Source organism: Myotis daubentonii, chromosome 12, assembly GCF_963259705.1.
Source record: "Myotis daubentonii chromosome 12, mMyoDau2.1, whole genome shotgun sequence".
NCBI lineage: Eukaryota > Metazoa > Chordata > Mammalia > Chiroptera > Vespertilionidae > Myotis > Myotis daubentonii.
Window position 1 is genome coordinate 14,211,066 of NC_081851.1, and position 23,199 is coordinate 14,234,264.

The 23,199-nt window shown below is 47.5% G+C and overlaps 1 protein-coding gene across 1 annotated transcript in view; it reads left to right on the top strand.

Moving 5' to 3' along the window:
* LOC132213903 (protein Daple-like) overlaps positions 1–23,199 on the top strand; it is an 80,542-nt gene that overhangs the window by 37,691 nt on the left and 19,652 nt on the right. Inside the window, 1 exon segment of the mRNA XM_059660784.1 lies at positions 7,966–8,160. Within this exon segment, the coding sequence (XP_059516767.1) occupies positions 7,966–8,160 (195 nt within the window).

A 23,199-nucleotide genomic window follows, 5' to 3' on the forward strand; every position in this document is an offset into this window, starting at 1 on the left:
ATATCGGAGGTCCAGGCGGGCAAGTCCAACTCAAGGAGAGGGAATTCCACCCATGCTCAGGCTGCTCCAATCTTTTATTGATCTGGAGTAGCCCTTAGGCAGGCGACCCCCCAGTAACAAGCAGACTAGCCCATCAGCAAGGATTTACATAATAATAAATGGGGGAGTAGTTTCAGCTACCACTGTCTGGACAAACAGAGGTGGCGCCTAGCTCCGGGCTTTGCTAGGGCTTCAAAGGCACCCAGCCTTGGGGGGGGGGGGGTTTCAGGGAGTGCTCTGTCTATGCTTATCAGATAGTGAAGGCAATAAACAGTTTCCCACAGTAGGGGACTTTAGTACCCCACTAACACCACTGGACAAATCCCCTAAACAAAAAGTCAGCAAAGAAACAGCAATCCTAAATGACTCACTAGATCAGATGGAATTGACATCTTCAGAACATTACACCCCAAAGCCACAGAATATACATTCTTCTCAAGTGCACATGGGTCATTTTCAAAGATAGACCACATATTGGGGCACAGGTAAAGTTTTTTTCAAATTCAAGAAGATAGAATTCATATCAAGCATCTTCTCAGATCACAATGGCAAAAAAGGAGAAATCAACTCAATAAAAACAATTAAAAAATCAAAACCTGGAGGCTAAATAGAATGCTTTTTAGTAATGATTGGGTTACCAAAGAGATCAAAGAAGAAGTGAAAAAGCATCATGGCAACAAATGACAGTGAAAACACAACTTCCAAAATCTATAGGACACAGTGAAAGCAGTCTTGAGGGGGACGTTCATAGCTTTGCAGGCCTATCTCAAAAAAACAAGAAAAAAATGGTAATAAATTATCTAACCCTACAACTCAAAGAATTAGATGGAGAGCAACAAGAAAATCCCAGTGTAAGCAGAAAGAAGCTAATAATAAAGATCAGCATGGAGATAAGTGACATAGAGACCAAAAAAACAATAATAAAGTTCAACAAAACCAAAAGCTAGTTCTTTGAAAGGATAAACAAGATTGATGAACCTCTAGCCAGGCTCACCAAGAAGATAAGTGAGAGAGCCCAAATAAAATTAGAAATGAAAGAAATGAAGTAACAACCAATCCCACAGAAATACAAATGATTATGAAAAAGTACTTTGAACAACTCTATTCCAACAAAGTGGACTACCTAGATGAAATAGACATATTCTTTGAAAAATACAAGCTCCCAAAACTCAATCACGAAGAATCAAAAAACCTGAATAGGCCAATGACTCCCGAAGAAATTGAAGCAGTGAGCAAAAATCTTCCAGCAAACAAAAGCCCTGGTCAAGATGGCTTTACAGGGGTGTTCTACCAAGCATTCAAAGAACTTCAACCTGTCTTCCACAGACTATTTCAAAAAATTCAAGAGGAAGGCACACTTCCAAGCTCTTCCTATGAAGCAAGCATTACCCTAATTCCAAAACCTGATAAAGACACCACAAAAAAGAGAGCTACAGGCCAATATCCTTGATGAACATAGATGCAAAAATCCTCAACAAAATTCTAGCAAATCGAATTGAGCATTACATTATAAAGATCATACACCATGACGAAGTTGGATTTATTCTGAGGATGCAAGGATGGTACAATATCCACAAATAAATAAATGTGATACATCACATAAACAAACTGAGAGACAAAAATCACATAATCATATCAATCAATGCAGAAAAAGCATTTGCCAAAATCCAACACCCTTTCTTGATAAAAGCTCTCAGCAAAGTGGGAATAAAGGGACCATACCTCAACATAATAAAAGCCTTAAATGACAAACCTGCAGGCAACATCAAACTCAATGGGCAAAAACTAAACTCATTTCCCCTATAAATGGGAAGAGGACAGGGATGCCCACTCTCACCACTCCTGTTTGAAATAGTACTGGAAGTGCTAGCCATAGTGATCAGACAAGAAAAGGAAATAAAAGGCATCCAATTGGAAAAGATGAAGTAAAACTGTCCTTATTAGCAGATGACATGTTACTATATATAAAAAACCCCAAAAACTCCATTAAAAAACTACTGGACCTAATAAGTGAAGTTGATAAAGTAGCAGGATATAAAGTTAACACCCAGAAATCTGTGGCCTTTTTATACACTAATAATGAACTCACAGAAAGAGAAGCGAAAAAAAAAATCCCATTTACCATTTCACCAAAAAAAAAAAAAAATTAAGATACTTAGGAATAAACTTAACTGAGGACATAAAAGACCTGTACTCAGAAAACAACACAACATTGAAAAAAAGAGAGAGAGGAAGATATGAACAAATGGAAGAATATACCATGTTCATGGATTGGTAGAATCAACATCATTAAAATGCCCCTACTACCCAAAGCAATCTATAAATTCAATGCAATCGCCATTAAAATACCAATGTCACACTTCAGAGATCTAGAACAAACTCTCCAAAAATTCATCTGGAATAAAAAAAGACCCCAAATAGCTGCAGCGATCTTGAGAGAGAACAATGTAGGAGGGATCACAATACCAGATAGCAAGCTATACTACAAATCCACTGTTCTCAAAACTGCCTGGTACTGGCACCAGAACAAACATAAAGACCAGTGGAACAGAACAGAGAACCCAGAAATCAACACAAGCCAGCATGCTCAATTAATGTTTGACAAAGGAGGCAAGAGCATACAATGGAGACAAGAGAATCCCTTCAATAAATGGTGTTGGGAAAACTGGACAGATACTTGCAAAAAAATGAAAATAGACCACCAACTTCCACCATACACAAAAGTAAACTCAAAATGGATAAAGGACTTTAAGATAGGAAACCATAAAAATCTTAGAAGAAGCAATAGGCAGCAAAATAGCAGACATTTGTGGTAGCAATATCTTTACCGATACAGCACCTAGGGCAATAGAAACTAAAGAGAAAATAAACAAATGGGACTACATCAAAATAAAAAGCTTCTGCATATCAAACAAACACACACACACACACGCACACACACACACACACACAAAACTATCAATAGAACAACAAGAAAGCCCACTGCATGGGATAAAGTATTTGCCAATGTTATCACCGATAATGGTTTAATCTCCAACATGTACAGGGAACTCATACAGCTTAACAAAAGGAAGATAAACAATCCAATAAAAAGTGGACAAAGTACCTGAATAGACACTTTTCAGAAGGGGACATTCAGAAACTAAGAGACATATGAAAACATGCTCCAAGTCACTAATCATCAGAGAGAGGCAAATTCAAACGACAATGAGGTATCATCTCACACCTGTCAGAATGGCTATCATCAACAGTTCAACAAAGGACAAATGCTGGCGAGGATGTGGAGAAAAAGGAACACTCGTGCACTGCTGGTGGGAATGCAGACTGGTGCAGCCACTGTGGATAACAGTATGGAGTTTCCTCAAAACGTTAAAAAGGGAACTCCCATTTGACCCAGTGATCCCACTTCTAGGAATATATCCCAAGAAACCAAAACCACCAACCAGAAAGGATACATGTACCCCTATGTTCATAGCAGCACAATTTACCATAGCTAAGATTTAGAAACAGCCTAAATTCCCATCAGCAGATAAATGAATTAGAAAACTGTGGTACATCTGCACAATGGAATACTATGCTGCTGTAAAAAAAAAAAAAAAAAAAAAAAAGGAGTTCTTACCATTTGCAACAGTGTGGATGGACCTGGAGAGCATTATTCTAAGTGAAATAAGCCAGTCAATGAAAGAAAAATACCACATGATCTCACTCATTTATGGATAATAAAGAGCATTATAAACTGGTGAACAAAAATAGATACAGAGGCAGAGCAGCTTGGAACAGACTGTCAAACTACAGCGGGAAGGCTGGGGAGGGTTGGTGGGGGAGGTAAGGGATCAACGGAAGGACTTGTATGCATGCATATAAGCATAAACAATGGACTCAAGATACTGGGGGGTAGGGTAGGCCAGGGGAAGGTCAATGGGGAAAAAAGGAAACATGTAGTACTCTTTGTAATACTTTAAGCCAGTGGTCGGCAAACTGCGGATCCGCGGGCCGCAGCTCACGAGCCACATGTTGCTCTTTGGCCCCTTGGGTGTGGCTCTTCCACAAAATACCGGCTCTTTCACAAAATAACCGACTTCTGTGCATGGGCCACAAAGTCTCAATCGCACTGTATGTGCATGCCCGCACGTGGTGTTTTGTGGAGGAGGCACACTCGGGGGCTGGAGGGGAAGGGCAGGGAGCTGCGTGTGGCTCGAGAGCCTCGGTTTGCCAACCATGGCTTTAAGCAATAAAATAATTTTTTTTAAAAAAAAGATAAAGAAACAACTGTTTGGATCCATGAATGAGCAGGTCAGTGGTAGATATTAGTAACAGCAGCCATGTAATGGGGGCTCTTTCTGGGCTCAGCACCCTTTAGCTAGTTTCACACTTTACATCTCTCCTTTAGTTCCAACTGCCATGTGAGGCAGGTACGAGCCGGACGCCTCAGCCAGAGGGGTCCTGAAGGGGCAGGGGCGGAGCCCGAGCGATCGCGGCTTCCTTCCCCCCCCGCCCCCCCGCTGCCACTGCAAGTCCCCGCTGCCCGGGGCTGGACGCCTAGGCCAGAGGCGTCAGGCCTGGGCAAGGGGCCGATCCTGCGATTGGAGGGTGATGGGGGTCAACGCCTGAGGGCTCCCAGTATGTGAGAGGGGGCAGGCTGGGCTGAGGGACACTCCCCCCACCACCCAGTGCACGAATTTCGTGCACCGGGCCCCTAGTATAAAATAAATATCAAAAATATAAGTCTTTGTTTTACTATGGTTGCAAATATCAAAAAAATTTCTATATGTGACACGGCACCAGAGTTAAGTTAGGGTTTTTCAAAATGCTGACAGGCAGAGCCCAAAAGGTTCACCATCACTGGTAGTGGGTTCCTTCTCCTGTGGTGTGAGCTGTGTCCACCAGGTGGTGCTGTGGAGAGAGAAATAATGGTGGACCTGCTATGAACTTGAATCCTAAGTCAGAAATCAGATAAGTCAGTTACGCTCATGTACATGACATGTTCAGGAAGTTAGGCCAATTGTCTGCTCTGATGAGACTCCATAATTTAAAGGTCATGAAGTGTAGGTTTGCAGTAGAAGATGCGTAGGGATCGAAATGGGAATAATTCTTGATGTTGACAGTATTTTGGTCTGAAAAAGATGAATTTCAAACTCATCCTTCCATGAGAGGCTGTTTGAGATGCACAAGGACTATTAGTGAGCAGTTCAGGTGGCCTGTCCCGTTGAAGCAGCCAGAAGCACACCAGGAAGTGTCCCAAGGTGTTCGAACAGGAGCAGGAGTTAGTTGTGTGAGAGCCAAGTTGCCAGGGATCTTGTCACTAGGGTGGAGGACTAAGAAAAACTGGGTCCTAAACCAATAAACATTCTTATTTAATAATTTAACACGTTGAAATTGAAAAATAGTCTAAGGTATTGGCTCCTAGAGCAATATAGAATCCTCCTCACGTGCTAAGTAAAGTCTGGGCACAAGGATGCCACTAAATTAATTAAGTGGGGTCAGAGCGTAATGGTTCATCGAGTCCTGATTCTGATTGTGCTGTGGGTATTGTTTCCAACTCTCCTGGGCAGGACAGGACTCTGATTTCCCAAGAACATTTAGCTAACGCAGTCATTTGTTATTCATTTCATTTATTTGCTGTTTTGTTTTGTTTTTCCTTCCTCTCTTGGGTTATCGGGGGATCACAATTTAGCAACTCGGCACATAAAGAGTCGTTTTTGCAGAAGCGGAAGTGAGGACAAGGCCAAGTCTTCATCAGCCGGGCCGGCTTTCTGTAAACGCCTGAGGTTCTGGACCTCCTCTGACATCAAACCTGCTTCTCACTAGCCCCTCCATTTCTCAGACAGTGGGGATTTCAAATCCATCAGTGTCTTCACAATGTACCTGCCTTCATGTCTGAAATTCAAAAAACAAACAGAAAAACAGTAGCTAAAGGCCAGATGACCCATAGTGGACCCCTCCTCCTGACCCAAATTCCAAGCCAAGCTTAAAGTAGCCAACCTGGATTTTGACTTTAAAGGAGACCAGTGGTCCCAGCCTCTGGACCTGACTCCAGCACAGCGCAGTGTTAGGGGAGGCTTGGGGCATCCATGCCAGGTCCCTGGGCCAGGGTGTCAGTGCTAAGTGAGGCCCCGGGCCCAGTGCCGCCCCCTCTGTCGCACCTGCAGGCTTGTAGACCTGTGCAGCGCAGAACTCATCAGAGGTCGCTATGCTTCCGAAACTGCACACCTCCTGTCAAGTGAGATTTTTCAGACTCATTTTTGGGCCGCTAACTTCAAATCTGCTGCCCTTGTCTCCACCTTCTGAGTCAGAGCACAGAATCTTGGCTTTTGCAGAGCAGTCCATTTTTAGATGTGTTCTGTGTTTTGAAGAATTTACTGCTCCACTCAGCATCTCAAATAATCGGATCGAAGTTGCTCAGCGGGGTTCAGCCCTAAGCGACGTTTTAGGACTGTGCTGAGGTCCTCTGACGTCTTGGATGCTGCTGTGAGGGCAGCAGTGGACAGACAGGACATCAGCTCACTGTCACCATCAGCTGGGAGCCCTGGTCCACAGAAGCCTTTAGCTACTGCATTGTTTTCTGTCTTCAGCCATCCTCATACCATCTCCATGATTTTGCAAAGTCTATTTCACCTGAGTGATACTTACATACTTCCCCTTGAATTGACTTGCAGTTTCCACTTTATTTTAAAAGATTGTTATCCGTACCGTAAATGGAAAACCACTATCATATAAACACAAGGTCACTGTAAAAGTAAACGGGTGATTCTCACACTGCTCCTGTCAGTTGATGTGGCACTGACTTTGTCACATGCATCCCTCTGATTCCTGGGCTGCCGTGTGCTGGTCCCCTGCCTGCCTGCCCAGCATGCTGTTGGAAACGCGCGCTCTCTGCCCTGGCTGCTGTCTGGCGCATCCGCCTCCCGGCTACTGCTCACTCTGACTTCACGCAGTGGACGCCTTTCAGATTCATCCCACCAGACTTGAATCTTGCTTCTCATCAAGGTTATCTTTCAGAATCCAAATCTCCCCTTGGTTTCAATTGAAAGGCGTGGGTGCTTAAAACTTCCCGGTGAGTCCAGACACTGGGTGGCTGAAGGGCAAGGGCAGCAGGTCCTCGGAGAGTGGAGAGCCCAGAATCCCCACAGTGGGCGTGGCTCCGGGACCATAGCCCTCTGGCTGCCTGGAGCAGGACACTGTTCAAAACAGCCTTGTCCTGATGCTCTGAGGAACTCCAACCGCATTCGTTTTTCATTTGTATTTGGAGAGCCATCCCCTTTCCTACTACGAGGTAGTCCAAGGTCTTTTAGGTTTGTTTTTGCTCCCAATGTTGCTGTTTTCATTGGGGTTTCCTTTAACTTGGACAAGAGTATATGTTCACAGTAGAAAACTCAGAGATTGCCAAACATACAAGGTAAAACTCATTCTTGCAATCAGTCACCATGAGAGATGAAGACTTCTTAAACAGATGATTATTAGGGTGGCAGTGAACATCTTTCTCCAATCAGAAGGGAAGCCCGTTTGCAGGGTGCACATCCCGGACCTTGAGGGCCTGGCCCCAGGTCGGGAGTGGTCCTGAGCAGCCACAGGCCAGGTCTACTCACTAGTGATCAGGGATTGAGGGACACGGCAGGGGGGCCAGTAGTTAATGTGTTGGACTTTTACCAACATTTTTTTCAGCTTCCTGAGCGCACCCTTTATTTCCTCCCGGCTGCTGGGGATTCACACTGTGAGCCATGGTTAGAGCCAGAGCCGGCATCCTGGGGCCTCCAACTCAGGCTGCCGCCAAGGCCCCCCCTTAGACCACAGACCATGAGGCACACAGCCCCGCTTTTGTCCCTGGGCTCCCTGGCCCTTCTGCCTCTGCTTTTAGGCCTCAGGTGATCGCCCCAACTTGGCATGGGATATTGCAGCCTCATTTCTCACTGTCCCTCTCTGCCCCAGGCCCTGGGGACCCAATACCAAAGGGAGTGGCCCCACACAGAGGCAGCCTTGACCACACTCGAGGAGATGCCTCCGCTGACCCAGCCACCAAGCCCCGGCCATCAGAGCTGGGCTCCGGGGCCTGTTCATCCTCAGCCATCACTACAGCTCCTTCCACCTCCACCTCCACTTCCCGGCACCCAGGCCGCACCCACGGTGAGTCACGGGTCGCTCCAGAACCAAGAGGGATGAGCATCTCGGCCCGAGGTCCTTCCCAAAGACCCCGGCTCACAGGGGCAGGAGGCGCCTCCCAGAATGAGAGGTGGTCAGCAGGTGGGTGACGCTGTGGACAGGTTTGGCATCCCACAGACACAGGTTCAGAACTCAGCTCCGCCTACAGCTGTGTGACTTTGGGAGGGTAACTCCGCCATCTGGATGGCTGGGCCTGAGCCCTGGGACCCACACCACTGCTCAGAAATTGGTAGCAGCAAGCGGCTCCTGAACGGAGGTGAACCAGAGTTTGGGCTAACTTCAGGCAACATTGGAGGTTTATTCTCCGGGAGGAGACTTGACAGGGTCCCTGCCCTGGAGGCCGGTCCATGGCGAGGAGGGCAGGTGTCCTAGACTGAAAAACAAGGGGATTCGGGGAGGATTGACAGGTTGGATGCCTCCCAGATGCCAGTAGCCTTGCGTGCTCGCACCTTACATGGGAAATTATGGTCCTCTTCAAGGCATCTGATTAGCGGGAGACACTCCCAGCAGGGTAGTCGGGTCATATGTTCCAGGGGGAGCCCATGAGAGGTCAGGATTCCCGGACACCTGAGGAGCGTCTGCAACACCAGAGACAAACCAATGTGAGAGCAACAGGGTCAGTAGGCATTGGGCACAGAGACAAAAGCTTTAAAATGCTCATCATGACAGCAGAGTAAACCACTTTGCACGGTGCAACCAGGGCAGGATGCTATGAAAAGGAGCATCTGGGGATGAGCACTGGGAAATTTAAAATGTGCAACAGATGGGAGAAATACAGCTTAAAACTTAAAAAGACATTCTGCTTATGACCTAGAGATGACAGGATCTGAGGACAGCAGAAGAGCTGGAAATGACCGCCCCAGAGGAGTTAGAAACTGACAAGAAGAGAAGGGGTTATGATTTTTCATCATCTTACCTCCCACTGGACCCTGGGAGCTATGACAAGCATAACTGTAATTTGACAAGCCCAGCAAAGACAGACAGGGCCCCGGCTCTCAACGCTGCCTGGCTCAGCTTCAGGACCTGGCCCCTGGTTTACAAATCAGGAGCACCCCTGGGAGAAGGTGAGGTGAGTGAGCACAGGGCAGGAGGCAGTCCCTCTGTGCTCCTGGACAGACACTGAAACTGCAGCCAGTGACTGTTGGGTGTCGGGGTGCTGTGCCCTGTGCAGCTGGGACGGGCTCGCTCTGTGTTCCTTGTGGCCACTCAGCAGTCGGCCCAGTCTCCCAGGCTCTGCAGAGCGGAAGCCCTGCCTGGGCTCCAGCAGGAACCGGGAGAAACCCCTCCCCTGGGCCTGCCAGCAGGCTGTGTGGCTCTAGCTCCGGCCCTCCAGGCAAACCCTCTGGCTGCCTCAGCCTGGATCCCCCCTGAGCCAGAGCCCAGGCCTGTTCAGATGCCTGCGGAGCCTGCCCCAGGGCCCCCCATACTGCACGCCCAGCACTGCCCACGGCGATTCCTGGCAGCGCAGTACTCACGCTCAGGGGGACCTAGAACTGTCTGCAAAATGGAGACCCTGGTGTCCGTTTGGAGGGGACCCAGGGCTGCTGTCAGAGAGCAGCTGGCAGGCCTGAGGCACAGGGCATCCTAGTCCTTCTCAGGGAAGAGCAGTGACTGGTGGCCCATGGATTCCCGACGTTGCTGGTGAGGAGATGCTGGTGAAGGCTCATTCTCTAGGGAACCCGCCTCCTCCCTCAGGTGGTGGTTCTTTCCTTTACCTTCTTCCAGGCCCCCCCCCCCGCCCCTCCCCGGCTCCGCCGGAGAGCCCAGGCCCCTGGGAGGGGATTGCTCTCAGGGCCCTGCTTTGGGTGCAGCTGGCCCTGGAGGTGGAGGGGCTCCCAGGGTACTAAGTATCAGCTGCCTTTGCTGCATGGCCCTTAGGCCAGGACACTGCTGTCCTTTGGAGTCCCAGTCATTGCGCAGGTGGAAGAGTGATTTAAAGTTAAGTCAGAGAGAGTCCTGAGTGTGAGGCTGTCCCAGCAGGAGAAATGGGAGATATAGGACATGCAGGGCACGTACTCCCTAAGGGCAGGGTCCACCCATCCCTCCCTCCTCCAGGAGCTGGACACGACCACGACTCAGGGCTGGGCCAGAGTCAGAGGTGGCCGTCTGGCAAAAGGCCCAGGTTCCCCGTGGATGTTCCAGGTCCGCTGACTCACCAGCATTATGTTCTCCACGGGCTAGAATTCAGATGACAGCCCCTGTGAGTGGTCCCTGGAGCTCCAGTTCCCCACCACAGGCAGCACGGGGAGTGGGCGGTGCATGGTGCCCTTCAGCCTGTGTTCTCAGACCTGTTTCCATCAGCAGTGCTTTTCCTTCAAGCTAAGGCCTGTGTGCAAGTCCCACGCACAAAGGAGGTGAAAGTGGAGGTGTTATGCTGAAGCGGGAATGGGGACCCGCAGTTCCTCAACACCCCTTCCCTGTCTCCCCGAGGGGCCTAAGCATGCAGCTCCTGCTTCCATCCCTCCGTGATGGGGAGTCACTCTTCTGGAGGCTTGGACTGCCCTTTCCTGAAGGAAGGCCTAGTGGCCCAGGCAGAGAGCACTGATTGCAGGAAGGTCTCACCTTCCTCACATGGATTGGAGTTGCCAGAGCAGCTCCCAGTGGTAAATTTCATCTTAGAAACTGGTGGAAACTCTTGCCATCTCATGGAGGCAGAAGGGAATCAGGGAATGAGACCAGCCTTCTCAACCATTAACAGTCGCTTCGGGTCTTTATAATTTCCGAAGAACAAAATCCTAGGAGGGTGGGGAGCTAAATTTTTAATTAAAACAAAAACTGAGAGCGTTTACATTGGCTTCAGCTTCTGAAGTATCAACAATAAGTGCAGGAGGAGCCCTATCTCCCCCCCCTCCCATTGCCTAGAAAGCTCCATGGTGCTGGCATGGGCTCCTGCAACTTATGGGCAGAGACAGGCTCTGTGGGGGGCAGTGTGACACTGCGGAGCCCGCCCTCTTCACACTGGGTGGAGGGTAACACGACAGGAGGAGTCGGCCACTGTTCTTGGAAGTGTCACCGAGGGGCCAGATTTATGCTGAATCCGCTGAGGAAAGGGATTGTCTTCCTAAGTGTTCTGATTCCTCGAGCTTCTCTCATCAAGAGACAGAGGCAAAGGGGTGGGCAGAGCAGGGCTGGAATGGACGGAGGCTTTGGGAGCCGCTGATCTGTATCACAGTTGCCTTTCAATGACACATCCTTTTCAAAGAGGAAGGTGGGTTTTTTTGTTCAAGTTTTTCCTTCTGAAAGAGGGGGCTCATTCTGCTTCTGTGCTCTTCACGGAAACCAAGTACTTGTTGACTCACCCCCAAACCCCGCTGCTAAGAGGCTTTTTCTCGTGCCTGCTATTTGGGGAGCATGCCAGGGCTGGGGAACTGGGCACCCTGTGCCCCAGTGAGTCCAGAGCAGACTGCTTGGTGGGGCAGGAAGCAGAGCCGCTCCTAGTGTGTCCCTGGCTCTCAGTGCAGTTCAGCTCAACACCAGCTGTGTGCAGGGACGACAAGCACACAGTCCCTGTCCCCAGCTGTGACTGTGCAGTAGGACCAGTCTGATGATACCGGGGGGGGGGGGCTGCGCCGTGGGACTGCGTGTGCTGGAGGCGTGGACCAGGAGGGGAGGTCTGCAGGCCTGGAAGGGACCACCTGCCCTGACCGGGAGGTGCCGCCCTCCCTGCAACAGGTGCTCCCCCTGTGATCCTAGGGAGGCAGGGAGGGCTGCCCTAGGCATGCTCAGGTGGGCACACACCGCAGACAGGAGGGCAGCTGCCCCACACTTGTCACAGGGGAGGTCTGATTCTTTTCCCTTCGGGGCAGATGTCAATTTGAAATGAAAAAGAGAAGGAGCTGAAGGACAGCAAATAGCCATGGAAAGCCAGCACGTTCTTTCCTCCTGAGACCCCAGCACCCGCCCCTCGGACCACCGAGGGCAAGCGGGCCCTGGAGCAGGCACAGGCTACATTGTGCACACGTGGCGCACACACTCTGCCCTGTTCTGCCTCCCGCCCTCACCAGGTGCCACTGTCCTGGTCTAGGCAGGGTGTTTCCATGTGTTCTAGAAAGCTCCATGTGTAGTAAGGGTGGGCTCCACACCCCTCCAACCCTTCGCTTTCCCAGAGCCGCCCTGTTTGGCCTGTACCGGAGTTCTGCGTGAAATTTCCTTTGTTAACAAAATTGTTTGAGCCCAGCCCCAGACCTCACAGACACAGAAACACAGGCTGTCATCCCGTACAGCTCATGCCCACTGTGCACGGGGCCAGGCACTCAGGGGAGGCAGGACCCCTCCTGGGGCGTCTCCAGAATCCGAGCTGTGCTCCTGGGGGTGCTCCCCTGAGCTGTGACAGAATTGCTCTGTTATGTCCTTATTGTCAGACTGGAGGGCTTAGTGTGGGCTAGACTGGGTCATCGGCCCTTTTGGTTAAGAATTGTCCTTTCCGAGAGATTCAACAAGATGGCAGCGATATAGGCTGACGCGTCCCAGGTCGTCTCCCTGAGCAAATGGAGTGAGCAGCTGAAACTAATAACACCCACGCCAAATTGGCGAAACTACTCAGCTGGTGAGACGGTTTGCAGCCGGGAAGGGCAGAGCTCTCCTGGAAAGGTAAAAAACCAGGGATCTGGGCAGGAAAGTTTGCCAGACCTCTGAGCCCAGAGGGTTAGAGGGAGACCTCGTGGCAGATAGCAACGTCCCTTGGGACAGGCACAGCCCCTGACTGGGGAAAGGAGATCCGCAGGATTTCTGGCGCTGCTGGGGGATTTGAGAGCTGGGTTCTGTGATCGCGGAGGACTGAGCCTACAGGGGAGCAGCCTAAAGAGCTGACCAGAGCATGCAGTGCCAGTAATAGAAGAGCTTGTAGAAAGTCAGCCTTCCCAGTTTCCGCGGCTGGCGTTTACTTGTTTATTTTCACTGAATCCTGTTCATAAGACATTCCGGATACATACACTCACCTGTGCTGAAGAGAGGGAGAAGGTGCAGACGAGTGCAATCTGGGGAGAGACTGAGGAGAGAGGGGGGGCCGGGAGAGGTGGCAGCGGATTGAGTCCTGAAACACCCCTGGGCCCAGGATCAGGGCAGCCATTCTTTCCAGAGTGTGGGACTCCCCTACCTAGCCCCCAGGCAAGGAGCACAACCACACCCAGACTCTACCCTGAACGAAATCAAGGATTAAAATAATTTGATCAGTCCCTGGGAGTCAACAGGGTCTGGCCTATAGAGGGATTTTCAATCCCAGCAACAACACAGAGTGGTGCCTGGTACGTGGTGCCTTGTTGTGTTGTATTTTGTGCCTTTAAATCAATGCAGCAGATCCAAACAACAGCAGCCTCCTGAGCACCGCACCCTCTGTCTGAGGAACAGCAGCTGTACCTGAAACCTCCCCCCACCAGCCAGAAGAACTACCACAGCTGTGAACAGCACCCACCAGAGGAGCTGCTGCCAACTGAAGAGCAACTGCTACCACAACCGCCTGAAGAGCAACCACAGACCAAGGAGTCACTGCCACCCAGGGAGCAGCCACTGAATGACTCAACTTCTAGATATGTCAGTGAGGTCAAACATGGGTAGACAAAGAAACCCCCAAAGGAAAGAAAAAGAGGTCTCACCAGAAAAGCAGCTAAGTGATACAGAGGCATGCAACATGACCGAAAAAGAATTCAGAATAAGGGTCCTAGAGTTCATAAACTGGATGGAAGAAAAAATCAATAACATATGCAAGAAGCTAGAAGAAACAGATGAAAAAATCAACAAATTAAGAAAACCCAAGAAGAAATGAAGAGCGATATAGCTGCAATAAAAAACACCATTGAAAGTATCAACAGTAGACTAGGAGAAGCGGAGGACCGAATTAGTGAATTAGAAGACAAGGAAGCAAAACACACCCAAACTTTACTGCAATTGGAGAAAAAAATTAAAAGACAGGAGGAGAGCCTAAGGGAGCTTTGGGACAACATAAAACGAAACAACATCCGAATAATAGGGGTGCCAGAACAACAGAAAGAGGAACAAGGATTAGAAAACCTACTCGAAGAAATAATATCAGAAAACTTCCCTGAGGTGGGGAAGAAAAAAGTCACACAAACCCAGAGAGTCCCAAACAAGGTGAACCCGAAAAGACCCACACCAAGACACATCATAATTACCATGGCAAATGTTCAGGACAAAGAGAGAATCTTACAAGCTGCAAGAGAGACAAGGAAAGTTACATACAAGGGATCTCCCATTAGATTATCAAATGACTTCTCAACAGATACACATCAGGCCAGAAAAGAATGGACGGAAATTTACAAAGTGATGCAAAGCAAAGGACTGAATCCAAGAATACTCTATCCGGCAAGGCTATCATTCAAAATTGAAGGGGAAATAAGAAGTTTCACAGACAAACAAAGACTAAGGGAGTTTATCACCACCAAGCCAGCAATGCAAGAAATGCTAAAGGGACTGGTGTAAAAAAAGAAATAAAAAGTTCTGAAAGAAAACAGCCACACTAAAAAAGAAATGGCTACAAACAAGTACCTTTCAATCATAACTTTAAACGTAAACGGACTAAATGCTCCAATCAAAAGACATCGGGTGGCTGAATGGATACAAAAACATGACCGATACATCTGCTGTCTACAAGAGACCCACCTCATTAGAAGGGACTCACACAGACTGAAAGTGAAAGGATGGAAAAATATCTTTCAGGCAAATGGAAAGGAAAAGAAAGCTGGGGTAGCAATACTTATATCAGACAAAATAGACCTCAAAGTGAAGGCCATAACAAGAGATAAGGAAGGCCACTTCATCATACTAAAGGGATCAATAAAACAAGAAGATATAACTCTGGTAAACATATATGCACCCAATGCAGGAGCACCCAAATTCATAAAAAAAACTCCAGGAAGATATCAAAGGAGAGATCGACAACAATACAATTATAGTAGGGGACTTAAATACACCACTGACATCACTGGATAAGTCCGCTAGACAAAGAATCAGCAAAGAAACAGCAATCCTAAATGACTCACTAGATCAGATGGACTTAATAGACATCTTCAGAACACTTCACCCCAAAGCCACAGAACATACATTCCACTCTGATGCTCATGGGACATGTTCAAAAATAGACCACATATTGGGTCACAAGCAAAGTCTCCCCAAATTCAAGAAGATTGAAATCATAAAAAGCATCTTCTCAGACCACGATGGCATAATATTAGAAATAAACTACAATAAAAACAACCCCAAATACTGAAACACTTGGAAGCTGAATAGCATGTTATTAAATATTGATTGGGTTACCAATGAGATCAAAGAAGAAATCAAAAATATCCTGGAAAGTAATGACAATGAAAACACAACAATCCAAAACCTATGGGACACAATTAAAGCAGTCCTGAGATGGAAGTTTATAGCTCTACAAGCCTATCTCAAAAAAACAAGAAAAAATGGTAGTAAATCATCTAACTCTACAACTCAAAGAATTAGAAAGACAGCAACAAGAAAACCCCAGAGTGAACAGAAGGAAGGAGATAATAAAGATTAGAGCAGAAATAAATGACATAGAGACCAAAAAAAACAATACAGAAAATCAATGAAACCAAGAGCTGGTTCTTTGAAAGGATAAACAAAATTGACAAACCTCTAGCCAGACTCACCAAGAAGCAAAGAGAGAGGACCCAAATAAACAAAATCAGAAACGATAGAGGCGAAATAACAACAGACCCCAGAGAAATACAAATGATTGTTAAAAAATACTATGGATAGCTCTACTCCAACAAACTATACAACCTGGAGGAAATGGACAAATTCCTAGAAAAATACAACATTCCAAAACTCAATCAGGAAGAATCTAAAAATATCAATAGGCCAATAACTTTGGAAGAAATTGAAGCAGTCATCAAAAAGCTTCCAGGAAACAAAAGCCCAGGACCAGACGGCTTCACAGGGGAGTTTTACCAAACATTCAAGGAAGAACTAAAACCTATCCTCCTCAGACTACTACAAAAAATTCAAGAGGAAGGAACACTTCCAAGCTCATTCTATGAAGCCAGCATCACCCTAATACCAAAACCAGGTAAAGACAACAAAATGAAAGAGACTTACAGGCCAATATCCCTCATGAACATAGATGCCAAAATCCTCAACAAAATCTTAGCAAATCGGATCCAGCAGTACATCAGAAAGATCATACACCATGACCAAGTAGGATTTACCCCAGGGATGCAAGGATGGTAGAATATCCGCAAATCAATAAACGTGATACATCACATAAACAAATTGAAAGAAAAAAACCACATGGTCATATCAATTGATGCAGAAAAAGCATTTGACAAAATCCAACACCATTTTTGATAAAAACTCTCAGCAAGGTGGGAATTGAAGGATCATACCTCAACATAATAAAAGCCATATATGACAAACCCACAGCCAACATCATACTCAATGGACAAAAACTAACACCATTTCCCCTAAGAACAGGAACAAGACAGGGATGCCCACTCTCACCACTCCTGTTCTTCATAGTACTGGAAGTATTAGCCATCACAATTAGGCAAGAAGAAGAAATAAAAGGCATCCAAATTGGAAAAGAGGAAGTAAAACTGTCCTTATTTGCAGACGACATGATATTATACATACAAAACCCTAGAGACCCCATCAAAAAGCTACTAGACTTAATACATGAATTTGGCAATGTAGCAGGATACAAAATTAACCCCAAGAAATCTGAGGCATTTCTATACACCAATAGTGAACTTTCAGAAAGAGAGATTATAAAAACAATCCCATTCATAATCGCACCAAAAAAATTAAGCTACCTAGGAATAAACTTAACTAAAGAGGTAAAAGACGTCTACTCAGAAAACTACAGGACGTTGAAAAAAGATATAGAGGAAGACATAAACAGATGGAAGAACATACCGTGTTCATGGATTGGTAGAATCAACATCATTAAAATGTCCGTACTACCCAAAGCAATCTATAAATTCAACGCACTTCCCATTAAAATACCAATGGCATACTTCACAAATCTAGAACGAACTCTCCAAAAATTCATCTGGAATAAAAAAAGACCTCAAATAGCTGCAGCAATCCTGAAAAAGAACAAAGTAGGTGGGATCTCAATACCAGATATCAAGATGTATTACAAAGCCACTGTTCTCACAACTTCCTGGTACTGGCACAAGAACCGGCATATAGATCAATGGAATAGAATAGAGAGCCAAGAAATCGGCCCGAACAAATATGCTCAATTAATATTTGACAAAGGAGGCAAGAACATACAATGGAGCCAAGATAGTTTCTTCAATAAATGGTGTTGGGAAAATTGGACAGATATATGCAAGAAAATGAAACTAGACCACCAACTTACACCATACACAAAAATAAACTCAAAATGGATAAAGGACTTAAATGTACGACAGGAAACCATAAAAATTCTAGAAGAATCCAAAGGCAACAAAATCTCAGACATATGCCGAAGCAATTTCTTCACTGATACAGCTCCTAGGGCACTTGAAACTAAAGAGAAAATGAACAAATGGGACTACATCAAAATAAAGAGCTTCTGCACAGCAAAAGAAACCATCCACAAAACAATGAGAAAACCCACTGCGTGGGAAAATATATTTGCCAATATCATATCTCATAAGGGCCTAATCTCCAAAATTTATAGGGAACTCATACAACTTAACAAAAGGAAGATAAACAATCCAATCAAGAAATGGGCAAAGGACCTAAATAGACACCTTTCAAAAGAGGACATTCAGAAAGCCAAGAGACATATGAAAACATGCTCAAAGTCACTAATCATCTGAGAGATGCAAATCAAAACAACAATGAGGTACCATCTCACACCTGTCAGATTGGCTATCATCAACAAATCAACAAACGACAAGTGCTGGAGAGGATGTGGAGAAAAAGGAACACTTGTGCACTGCTGGTGGGAATGCACTCTGGTGCAGCCACTATGGAAGACAGTATGGAGTTTCCTTAAAAAAACTGAAAATGGAACTCCCATTTGACCCTGTGATCCCACTTCTAGGAATATATCCCAAGAAACCAGAAACACCAATCAGAAAGGATATATGCACCCCTATCTTCATAGCAGCACAATTCACCATAGCTAGGATCTGGAAACAGCCTAAGTGCCCATCAGTAGATGAATGGATTAGAAAACTGTTGTACATCTACACGATGGAATACTATGCTGCTATAAAAAAGAAGGAACTCTTACCATTTGCAATGGCATGGATGGAACTGGAGAGCATTATGCTAAGTGAAATAAGCCAGTCAGTGAAGGAAAAATACCACATGATCTCACTCAGTCATGGATAAAAAAGAACATTATAAACTTTTGAACAATAATAGATACAGAGGCAGAGCAGCCTCAAACAGATTGTCAAACTGCAGCGGGAAGGCCGGGGGAGGGTTGGGGGGCAGGAGGGAGGGGGGTAAGAGATCAACCAAAGGTATTGTATGCATGCATATAAACATAACCAATGGACATAAGACACTGGGGGGGGTAGGGGAGGCCAGGGGATTGTCAAGGGTGGGGGGGAAAAAAAGGACACATATGTAATACCCTTTGTAATACTGTAAGCAATAAATAAATAAATAAATAAATAAATAAATAAATAAATGAATTGTCCTTTCCTCTCAGGGTATCGACCAGGCATCTTGGAGAGCCCTAGTGATGCGCCCAGTGACCGCTCACCTCGTTGCCTGAAGGGTAAGTCGGCTTTCCTTCTGGGCACTTTCCAGTGCCCTTGGAGCTGGGCTCTGGGCTTTATGTTATTTGTGTGATTTAAAGAAGACAATTCGCAAGTTCTTCACAGCATGATGGGTTTGCCTCCATAGGGCACATCATGCAGTTTCAGGATCAGACCTGAGAGTTTTCACGGATTTGGATCCAGATCCCTTCTCCTCACTGACCAGCTCTGGGCACCTGGGCGAGCCACCCATCCTCCAAGTGTGGGTTCCTGCAGCTTCCAGATGGTGACAGGGCTGGGAGTTCCGGTCCATTGTGGTCAAAGGACACGGGTGAGTGTGATTCCTTTACAGCGTTTAAGTTTGTTAATGGTGCAGAAGATGGTCTGTCTATGCTGTCCCAAGGGCTAAGGAGAGTGGTGCCTCACAGCTGTTGCTAATTTCAGCTTTAGCAGGAGCTCTGTGCTTCCCTCCCACGTTATTTTGTTTTGAAACCCCACTGTGAACTTCTAGAGAATCCCAGCATGTCCTTGACATCCCAGTGCCAGCCTGGGAGAAGTGTGCTCTGGGTTCCCCAGCGGGCCTCCCTGTGTTCCGTGAGCCGGAGGCAGCACAGAGCCCACTGGAGGTAGGTGAGCGAGAGTGAGAGACTGACGTGTGTCCCTCTGTGTCCCCTCGCCCTGACACCAGGTTCCTCCAACCCGGCCGGCTCCACCACAAACCCAAGAGCAGTGAGGACCTGATGCCCAGCAGGGACACAGCACTTTGCCCCGCCCCGCGATGCCAGCACCCCAGGCCACACTACCCTCAGCCTCCAGGAGTACCCGCCACCCAGGATGGGCCTCTCCACCAGGAGGCATCCAGTAGAGGTGTGGGGCCCAGCCCCAGGCCTTGGGGCAGCCCTGGGTCCCCCAGAGCAGAGGATGGTCACCCTGGAGGAGTTCCTGGAGGAGCCTGACCGCGCTCCCCCTATGCTGTGTGAGGCCTGGGAGTGCTCTTTCTTCTCTCTCCCCTCAGATGGACCTGGACCAGAGGGGAGACCTGGACAGCAAAGTCACAGAGAGGGATGGGGTGGGGCTGGTGCCACCTGGCTGCTGAGCTGGCTTGGATGGGGAACATAACCACTAGCCAGAAAGTGACTGTGCTGGCAGCCCACCCAGACCTGGGAGGCTGTTCTCTCCATCTGTGCAGGGAGCGGGCAGAAAGGCCAGCATGGAGGGCCTGAGCCATGCAGTCTCTGTGCAGTTATTCTACGCTGCCGCTGGGCAGGAGGCGGTCCTAGACCATCTGTCAATAAACGGGAAGGCTGTGCTCCAATGACACTTTTGTTATGGACACTGTCCTTTGAATTCTATAGAGTTTTTACAAAAGTCTGTTCTTTAAAAATATTTTGTTTTAATCATTAAAAAATGTAAAGACTGCTTAGCTCACAGGCCATACAAAAACAAGTGGCAAGTCCTAGCCGGCTTGGATCAGTGGTTAGAGCATCAGCCTGTGGACTGTAGGGTCTCAAGTTCGATTCCAGTCAAGGGCATGTGCCTCAGTTGCAAGCTTGATCCACCAGTCTTGGTCAGGGCATGTGCAGGAGGCAGCCAGTCATTGTGTCTCTCTCACATTGATGTTTCTCTCTCTCTGCCCCTCCCTTAACCCCTTCCACTGTCTATAAAAATCAATGAAAGAAATATCCTTGGGTCAGGATTAACACAAACAAAAGAAGGGTGGCGAGCTGGAGTCGGCCTGCACCACCAGTTTGCTGAGCGCTGCTCTGCAGCTCTGACCCCTGGTTGTCAGTGGATTTAGGAAACCCTCGAGTCTCCCTGTAGCTTTCCTGAACCTGCACGTGCACCTGTTACTGAGTTGTTGCCTCCATGCACAGATGAAGGTCACTGCCTGACAGTTGAGACCCTTGGAGGATTTTAGTAATTATCTCCCTCCCCTTAAGCATACACAGTGGAACTCTCTCCGGCCACATAGCGAATTCTCTGGCCTGCATTAGTGGAGCCTGGTGACACGGAATACAGACTATTTGTTCAGTAGATATGTACTGAGTGTGTACTCTGTGTTAGGCAACACGCATGATGCCTGCTCCCCCCAAAAAACAAAGTAAACCAGGTGCCTAGTCAGGTGGGCAGTCCTGAAGGCAATATGTACATGGTCTCTGCCTCCCATCATTTCTGTTTCTGTCTACAGAGCACTGTGCGCCGGGGCTGGAGAGAAACCAAAGCCTTGCCCTCAAGTCCATGGTCTGATGCGTGCTTCTCAGACTGCGGCCTGCCTCACGCTCACCTGGGCTGCCTGGACACAGGACGGACCCTGGGTTTCTGGCTCAGGGGCCGGGGGTGGGGCTCCCTGAGAATCTGCATCACCACCAAGTGCCCAGAGGTCACCTGGTCCTTTTCAGCCTCAGTGAGACCAAAGCAGCCTCGCTGTAGGAGCTGGTTGTGGAAGCTGATACTCCCTCCTGAGAGCCACCTCGCTCCCACTTCCCAGCGTGCTCACCCCACTAACCTGACACCCCTGAGCAGGCCTGAAGAAGTGGAATTCACAACCGTGCCCCTGCCACCGCTCCCTGAGTCTTGGTGCTGGGTGAGGGTGTCACAGATGGGTCCTCTGGGTGGCCAGGGAGGGTGCACTCATGAAGATGGGTGTCAAAGATGTAGAACTGTGCAGAGAGGGGCCGGGTGGTGTGAACGACGGCTGCAGAGCCGGGCAGCTGTGGGTTCAACCCCCACCTGCCACTCTCGAGATGTGAGACCAGCTGGACTGTGGCCTTACCGTTGAAGGTTACCTTAATACAACCTTGCAAGATTGCTTTGATAATTGAATGAGTGGGGGGGGGTGTTGTTTTTGTTTTGTTCTTTTGTAATTGCACCTATAGTTTCTAGCATGGTGCCTGGCACATGGGAAGCAGGTGATACACGGTACCTATTGTATTAGTGACTGCAGGTCTTCCTGGACAAACTCCCAGGGTATATGACTCCTAACTGGCACGTGAAACAGCAGGCTGTGTCTCTGGCCAGTTGAGCATCCAGATGTCTTCATGGGCCAGGGAGTTGGTAGGTGGAGGTGTCTCCTAGGATGCTGAGCTATCCCGCAGACTGATTCTGCCTGACACAGTCTGGTGGCCTGGGTCTTAACCCTGACTCACCTTTCACATGCCCTCCTTCTCTCTCCTCTTCTCCTGGTGGCCTCCACCTAGGAGATACCTGTTACAGAAGACCGGAGAAGAACCAAGCAATGCTGAGAGAGATGGAGTTACATTTTTTATTATGCGTGGGCCCAGAGAAAAATGTCTCTAGAATTCAGGGCCCGCACGTAATAATAAATGTAACTCCATCTCTCTAAGCATTGCTTGGTTCTTCTCCGGTCTTCTATAACATTATTGGTTCCCTGACCAAGAAAACCAACCCATGCTTGGCCTTTTGGCCTCCGCTGATTGGACTAGGTTGGGGACCCAGGGGTGTCGGACAGGCCTCTGAGAGGCATGCACACTGCTGATCTTAGCAGAATTAAACCTGGGAACTCTGAGAACTCCCGCACCTCAGCCCAGGACCTGGCCAGCATCTGGAGAGAGTGGACAGACACCTCTGGACCTGTCGACAGAATTGGTAAGGTAGGGGCCCCTATCAGTCAGGCCCACTCCAAGTGAGTGGAAGGGGGAGCTTGATCACCTCCCCGGAAGCCATTAATTGCCAACAGCTTCCTTAGGCAATTAATCAGGAATCAGATGGACTATTTAAACTCTGAGTAAATATCTGGTAAAGTAAAAAACTCGGATTGTCTGGTGTATAAATATAAGTGTGAAAGCCTGTGTAAAAGAGAAAGCTACTTTGATTTATTCTACATTTCTGTTGATTCGTCTGGCTAAACGTTTGATTTATTAAAGGATGAACCCATGATAATCTGCAAAAGTTTTAAGCAGTGCTGCTGAGTTATTTTTCTCAGAGACGTTTGCTCTCTATCACAGAGGGAATCAGCCCACTTAGCTAATAAAAATTTCTGTCAAGTGGTTGCTCTTCCCTGAGTTGTGAATTTGCTGTATTAAATAGGAATTTTTGAAGTTCTGGGGTAAATTTAAAGGCTTAAACAAAGGCCAGCTAGGTTCCAAGATTGCTTGGTTTTGAGATTGCTTGTAAGAAAAGCAAGAGAGAAGTGTTTTCAAGTTAACTATTTGCAACAAAGAAGTAAACTTCAAAAAACAAAAACTTGTTATTTATGGCTTTTCTTATCTCTTTTGGTGGACAGAGACTTCCAGGGGCAGGGCTTACAGCTCCGCAGGGCAGAGAGATTTACGGGCCCTGCCCCTGCCTGTGACATCATAGTCCA